We start from the raw sequence: 8,160 nt of genomic DNA on the forward strand, positions 1-8,160 counted from the left end.
TAGCACTTTCTCATATCTTTCATTTTAGAGTAGTGAGAACTGAGAGTTATCTCTTCTTCCTCCATCCCCATAATTTTCTCCAATATTTGGGAGGTCTGCCTCCACACCAACAAGGAGTTAGTATGGTATTTGTCTTATCACCATTTTGCCTCTTGTTATATTAAAAGTTATTTTAAATAAAAAAAGAATTTTTATACCTCATAGCAGATAGTCTAGAAAACACACAATGTTTGTTTAAATCAGAAATCAGTGAACATTTTCTGTAAAGGTCCAGATAGTAACTCCTGAGAATTTGTGGGCCTATGGCCTCTGTTCTGACTACTCATCTCAGTTATGATAGTGCTAAAACAACAATAGACAATCCGTAAATTAATAGGCGTAGCTGTGTTCCAATAACACTTTATTTGTGGACACTGAAATTTGGATTTCATGTATTTTTACTTGTCATGAAATATTCTTCTTTTAATTAAAAAAAAAAACCATTTAGAGCACCTGGGTGACTCAGTTGGTTGAGTGTCCAACTTCAGCTCAGGTCATGATCTCATGGTTCATGAGTTCGAGGGCTGTGTCAGGCTTGCTGCTGTCAGTGCAGAGCCGTCTTCAGATCCTCTGTCCCCCTCTCTCTCTGCTCCTCCCCTGCTCGCATGCTCTCTCTCTCTCTCTCTCTCTCAAAAATAAACATTAAAAAAAACCCGTTTTGATATGTAAACATCATTCTTAGCCTGTGGGTTGTACCAAAACAGGCATTGGGCTGAATTTGGTCTGAGTGTGCCATAGTTTGTTGATTCCTGGTTTAAATCATGACGACTCCAAGTTTCTTGAGTTGGGCTAATTCTGATTGGAATATAAGATGTGTAACAGTGAATAATTGGTTTGCTAAGGTTAAGTACTTGAGAGTTCTCAAAAGTGGAACTTTTAAAAATAAATTTGAAGCATGTTAGAATATCATTGGGACTAATAGCAAAATTTGTTATAACTTGTCAGTCTTGGCTTTGTTTAAGGAGTTTAGTTACTATAGCACATAAAAGATCTTGTTAGCTATTTTATGGAGAATGATTTAGAATAGGTGAAAGAACCAAAACTGCACACAGTAGCCTAAAAGCCAGATTATTCATTTGTACCATCACTTAAATGGACTTTGAAGATGCAGTCTGTCCTCTGGTAGTCACTTCAAATAAGCTGTAACTTTTAGAGATAAAGAATATTGGAGACTAAAGGATAGATAAGAACTAGACTGAAAAAAATGCCTCCTTGAATTCAGACGATTTGGTTTGAGTGTGTAATAGTAAATCAGTGTGTACAATATCAGCAGTATTTGATTCTAGTATCTTCATCTTATTTATTTATTTATTTTATTAATTTTTTTTTTAATGTTTATTTATTTTTGAGACAGAGAGAGACAGAGCATGAACAGGGGAGAGGCAGAGAGAGAGAGGGAGACACAGAATCGGAAGCAGGCTCCAGGCTCTGAGCCATCGGCCCAGAGCCCGACACGGGGCTCGAACTCACGGACCGTGAGATCGTGACCTGAGCTGAAGTCGGACGCTTAACCGACTGAGCCACCCAGGCGCCCCAGTATCTTCATCTTAAAAGGTCCCCCCCAAACCCAATATATTGCAGTGTGTTTATAGTTATGAAAAATTGTAGGACATAGATGTTTATTTACAAATAAATATTTAGAACAATGTTCGTGATAAGTTCAGTGAAAAAACATAACGGAACTGCATTTTCAGCCCACTTGAGGTGAAAAAATAAATACAAATAGGTGTGGATGAATATATATGAAAGCATTAATAATGGTGTTTAAGTTTAGGGGCTTATAAACATGTCTATTTATTTAAAAAATTTTTAATGTTTATTTATTTTTGAGAGAGACCAAGCATGAGTGGGGGAGGGGCAGACAGAGAGGGAAACACAGGATCTGAAGCAGGCTTCAGGCTCTGAGCTGTCTCTACAGAGCCCGATGCAGGGATTGAACTCACGAGCTATGAGATCGTGACCTGAGCCGTAGCTGGATGCTTAACCGACTGAGCCACCGAGGCACCCCTATTTTAATATATTTTTTATATTGAAATTGTGTTGTTTTCGTATTCTAACAAAATTATTTATGTATTTATTTATATTGAAGTATAGTTGATACATAATGTTACATTAGTTTCAGGTGTACAACATAGTGATTCAACAATTTGAAACATCATACTATCTGTTATCATACAGAACTATAACACCATTGATTATATTCCCTATGCTCTACCTTTTATTTTGTTACTTATTCATTCCACAACTGGAAGCCTGTATGTCCCACTGCCTGTCATCCATTTTGCCCCTTCCCCCCACCTTCTGCCCTCTGGCAACCATCAAGTTTGTTCTCTGTATTTATGGGTCTGTTTCTGCTTTTTGTTTCTTTCTTCAATATAGCAAAATTATTTTTTATTAATAAATTGGACAGCCAATTCTCTGGAATTTGTGGTATCATTTGGGATTGAGTCAGTAAATTATGTTTTAAAAGTATCAAATACTATTTGATTTCATTAGGGATATTTTAAAAAACAAAATGTTGAAATTCCTTTGAATTTTTCTCATTTGCAATTGTTTTTCAGGGTGATGATGATGCTTATGTGTGTATTCATGAAGATCACACTGTGCACATACAACCATCCCATTTGATAGGGCGAAGTCACCCTGTGATGGACTCCAGGGTAGGTGGGAAGATTCTGGGAACCTCCACCCCTCTTGTCTGCCCCTGGCTATGTGGCCAACATTAGCAGTAGGGTTCCTTTCTTACAACAAGCTGGAAGACACTTTTCTGTGCTTTCTTTTATTTTTAAAATAATATATAAAAATATATAAAGTAAGTTTTATTATATTTGTACATTTAATTTATTAATGTCATTATATTATTTTATTTAACATTATATATTCAATATATTTAATATTATATAGTTTAATAAAATTGTATATATGTATTTAGTGTATACAACATAATGCTTTGATATATATATATATATATATATATATATATATACACACACATATATATGTATACATAGTGAAATGACTGCTACCATTATCTCCTCTCTTAGTTACTTTTTTTTTCTTTTTTGTGGTGAGGGCACCTGAAATTTTCTCTTAGCAAATTTCCAGTATATAATACAGTATTATTAACTATAGTCATCAGATGTCTAGACTTTCATCCTACATAACTGCAACTTTGTACCCTTTGACCAACATCTCCCTTTTTCTACACTTGGGGAAGCACAAGGTAAGGTTCTTTTACAGGAAAAGATGAATTCTTGCGTGCGCCATTTAAATCCTTTTTTGCATCTTATAAAAACAATTATGGTTAAGATAGTCAAAGCATCAGCTCCCTTTCATAAGCTTACAGATAGATTTTTAAGAAAAGGTGTAGGTTAATGACACAGTTTCTTGTCTAGTGAGAAAGGGGAACATGTATGGTAGAGACTGGTTCAGTGCCTTGGACAGTTGTCTTCAGTGCTCCTTGTTGGCATCTATGCCAAAGATGGCTTATTTCTGGTAGAGAAGTGTCTTTTTCATATGGCAATTGACAAGCAAGTGAGCTCTGACCAAGAAGTAGTCATCTCCTAATAACGTTATGTTCTCTGCAGAGCTTTCCCATAGCTTGGAACTTCTCCCTTCAAGCACATTGCATCTTGGCCACTAGGGTATTACTTTCTAATTGTTTCTTCAGTGTTTTTGATTGTGTGTTAGAGGCAAGAGGGGGTTAGTACATCTGCCAACATTTCTAACCTGGGTAGAGGGTTTGTGGGGTTCTGACTCAAAGTAAAAATAGTGTTTTTGCCAAGTAGAATAAAGACCAATAAACCAGGAGAAAATGTTTCTTGTACTCCTCAGAGAGGAAGTGGACAAACAGTGATACAGCAGACAAAACATGCACAAAGGATCTTAGGGAAAGGAAATCGACTAGGTCAGGATTTTGATCATATTTTATTTTTAACAAATCTGTGGAAAGTGCTGAAGAGACCCATTGTGTGTGTTTGTAGGGTGCTCTTGAGGATATGGCTTGGAGGCTGGCGGATGGTGTTATGCAGTGTTCTTTCAGAAGAAACATTACCCTTCCTGGGGTTAAGAATAGATTTGATCTAAACACAAGCTACTACATCTTTCTAGCAGATGGTGCAGCTGACAATGGTACGTATATTGATAAAAACTATCTTTTCAAGTTTGTTCCTTTCTCTTCTTCCCTTTTCCACCTGTTCTGGAGACACTACTATAATTGCTCATTTTTTAAGATACACACTTGTGGGTAAAGAGTTATCAAAACCCCTTTCCATTTTTGCCTGACAATTTGACTTTGGTTAACCTTCTAGGTTTGTTTCCCTGGAAACTAGATAAAAGTAGTGTCAACTGTGTCATAAAGCAACATGCTTGATAAAAATGACTTCTGGCTGGCAAACTGCATTAGGACCAGGAAGAACTATAAATACCTAGGAAGAAGCCATATCTTTGGGCTTCCCTAAGTGTTGTGACATTGGCAGATCCCTGGCAGGGATCCTACAAACAGTGACTGTAGGGTTGTTGCAACAGATTCTGGCTTTTGCAGGGTAACCTGTCCACTGTGAATTTCACCTCCTTGAACCTGAGCTTTCTCGAGGGAGCTGGAGGAAGGGAAGAGAGAGTAGCTCTTGGACAGCTGAATAAAGTGCTACAGGATCTCCCATTGAAGGAGAATGCCTCTCAGTGCTCTGCAGATGTGCTGTGTCTCCTGTCCCACGTCTTTCTAAGTGAATCTGATGTCAAGTGCAGCCTATGGTAGTTTTATGAGTTTGAATATTTCCCTTATCCTTAAGAAGACTGCCCTGGTGGGTATTGATTGCAACACATTTTTTAAAAACATTTTTTAACCTTTTTTATTTATTTTGAGAGAGACAGAGACAGTGTGAGTGGGGACGGGCAGAGAGGGAGACAGAGAATCCCAAGGAGGCTCCATGCTGCCAGCACAGAGCCCAATGTGCGGCTTAAACTCACAAAACCATGAGATCGTGTCCAGACCCAAAATCAAGAGTCAGATGCTTAACCGACTGAGCCACCTAGGAGCCCTTGTGTTGTAACACATATTAAAAGGGATTATTAGATTTTGTTTAAGGTCTTGGCTAATGATGTTTTGAAGAACTACAAGAAATGCCAAGGTAGTATTTAGTGACTCCTCTCTTGGGAGATAATACTGTACCCAAACTTTGAGACTAACTTCTTTTTAAAACTGTGAGAGGGGCGCCTGGGTGGCTCAGTCGGTTAAGCGTCTGACTTCGGCTCAGGTCATGATCTCGCGGTCCATGAGTTCGAGCTCCGCGTCGGGCTCTGGGCTGACAGCTCAGAGCCTGGAGCCTGTTTCAGATTCTGTGTCTCCCTCTCTCTGACCCTCCCCCGTTCATGCTCTGTCTCTCCCTGTCTCAAAAATAAATAAAAACATAAAAAAAAAAATTTAAAACTGTGAGAAGCTGGGCGTATAGAATGGGAGGTCAGGGGGTGAGGTAAAGGAAGAGGAAGAGACAAATGTGGTGCAGGTGGAGTTGTGAAAAGCCTTGCATATTCTATTACGTGGTTTAGATTTTATACTCTAGGTAAAGGGGAGACAGTGGTTTTGAAGCAGGATAAAATATCTACTCATGTTACAAGAAAATTTAGGAATATTTGTAGATTTAGTTGTAGGTGATATGTGTAGTTATCTTAGTCAAATCATATATTCTTATTTGCACCAGCATCAGCAAATATGGCTTGAAAATCATTTCTTGGTTAAGTGATAATGAATAAAAATTACTCAGGGCTTAATGAGTGCCAGTCACTGGATAAGCACGATAGTTAGATTTTTCATTTTTATCTTCATAATATTACATTAGATATGTAGTATTATTATCTGTTTCATCCAAGAGGAAACTGAGGCTTAGGAGCAGTTAAGTAATTTGCCCAGATGAGTGAATGGTAGAGTTGGAATTTGAACCCAAACTCTTTGACCTCAGAGCCTAACTAGTCAACACTTTTGAACACGGGAAATACAGGAATTGGATTTTTAATGAGGAAAAGGTCACATATGTGTGTTTTTAAACAGATACCACTAAAGCACAGGTAATTGTCATTATTACAATTGTCACTTACTGTGTGCAGTATACATATCTTGTTTATTTCTCACAGAGGCTCTGTAAATATACATTATATTGACCATTTTAGAAATAAAGAAACTGGAACCTAGAAAGGTTAAGTAACTTGTTCCAGATCTAACGAGTAAGAAATTAAGTCAGATATTAAACCCCAGGCTGTTCTGCTTACAGAAGCCATGCCCTTTCCATCATACCAAATTGCTTCCTTGGATGCCCAGTATGTTACAAATGCTTCATAAATGATTATTGATGCAAATGGATGTCTTAAATTGCTATGGGATTTAACAGTTTGCATTTATACTTTAGAAAATTTTATACTTAAAAGATGTTACACGTATTAAAATAAAAGCAATTTCATTTAAGTGGATGAATTCTATTATATAATAAATTGTGTGTGGGGGGGGGTATATGAGAATGCCAAAAATTTCTTCTTAGGTCAGCACTGTAGAAATTGGAATGTAATTTCTTATAGAAACAATATTTTAAGTGATAGTCCTTTTTTTAAAAATGTTTTTTTAAACATTTATTTATTATTGAGAGACAGAGAGAACCAGAAAATGAGCATGGGAGGGACAGAGAGAGGGGGAGACACAGTATCTGAAGCAGGCTCCATGCTCTGAGCTGTCAGCACAGAGCCCGATGCGGGGCTCGAACTCACGAGCGGTGAGATCATGACCTGAGCCGAAGTCAGATGCTTAACCAACTGAGCCACCCAGGCTCCCCTTAAGTGATAGTTCTAATATGTCCTCAGAAAAACCTCATTCCTGGATAATGCGTGTGCAGAATAGACCATTGTTGTATCTTCCTCTCCTGCTGGTGTTGCTGTGCTGATGATGCGGGGGAGAGCATCTGTATTGTCTTTTGTGGTGTTTCTCAAACAACCTTCTTCAGAAAAGCTTCAGTGTAGCCTCAAACAACCTTCTTCAGAATTGAGTGATTGCTAAAAAATGCAGATTCCTGAACTCCATCTTAGACCCACTGAATCGCTGTTGTTGATGCTTGGAATCTGCATTTTTAAAAAAGTTTATTTTTGGGAGAGACAGAGACAGCACGAGTCGGGGGTACAGAGAGAGGGAGAGAGAGAGTCAAGCAGGCTCTGTGCTGTTAGTGCAGAGCCCTATGTGGGACTCAAACCCGTGGAATGTGAGATCATGACCTGAGCTGAAACCAGGAGTTGGAGTTGGAGTCGGATGCTTAACCAACTCAGCCACCCAGGCACCTCATTCGTCTGCATTTTTAACCAGCATCCCAGGTGATTGTTTTGTATACTGTGGTTTGATAACTCACTGCTCTAGGACAAGGTTCTCCCAAATAAGGTGTATATACCTTGTAAGGCAGTCCAGGGATCCAAGGAACAACACCAGAACTTTGTATGTAGATTGATTTTATCTCCTCTCATCTTAAAAAATTTCTTTTTTAATATATTTTAGTGTACATAATGCATTAAAACAATAGTACACGAATGTGTTTATTAACTCAAGTATACGAATACGGACTCATTTTTTTTTTTTTGAACTGGTGGAGTGCAAAGCAAAAAAGCAAAACAAAACCTCAAAAAGAAAAAAAAAATCCAAACCTAACATTTCTGCTTTGGGGAATAAACTTTCCAGTACCCTTGTATTAAGGAACAAAGTACAATTGCCACATAAATCATTGTCTCTTCTGTTATCTAGTTATATGTACGTGAACCATTTATAAATTGCAGTCTGTTTAAAAGCAGTGAGACTTTGTGAGGTTGAAACCATTTTTCAAAGCCATCATAAAATCTCAGTAACTCTTATAAATGTAAGATGTACCCAATTTCAGTAAAATCCATTTAAAACCTTTTTCTAATACTGTTTCCTTCCTAGAATGCTGACATTGTCCTATCATGAGATAAGCAGTCATGTGAATGATAGAACTCACTTGGGTGAATAAGTAATTCACAATTAGGAAATCTACCAATTTAAATAATTAATGAACTGGAGACTCTTTTATCACATGACCGGTTATTTTAACAATTTAGGAATACCACACGTCACATAAT

At 37.6% G+C, this 8,160-nt stretch overlaps 1 protein-coding gene across 5 annotated transcripts in view; it reads left to right on the plus strand.

Moving 5' to 3' along the window:
• The window catches only part of FRRS1 (ferric chelate reductase 1), a 102,169-nt gene that overhangs the window by 79,817 nt on the left and 14,192 nt on the right, over window positions 1-8,160 (plus strand). For all 5 annotated transcript variants that reach the window (XM_053892060.1, XM_019457608.2, XM_053892065.1 and 2 more), the window contains 2 exons: window positions 2,601-2,699; window positions 4,023-4,170. In XM_053892060.1, the coding sequence (XP_053748035.1) occupies window positions 2,601-2,699; window positions 4,023-4,170 (247 nt within the window). The remainder of the gene's footprint in view (window positions 1-2,600; window positions 2,700-4,022; window positions 4,171-8,160) is intronic.

The sequence above is a fragment of the Panthera pardus genome, unplaced genomic scaffold (assembly GCF_024362965.1).
Source record: "Panthera pardus isolate Hobbes unplaced genomic scaffold, ASM2436296v1 HiC_scaffold_11, whole genome shotgun sequence".
In the NCBI taxonomy this organism is placed as follows: domain Eukaryota; kingdom Metazoa; phylum Chordata; class Mammalia; order Carnivora; family Felidae; genus Panthera; species Panthera pardus.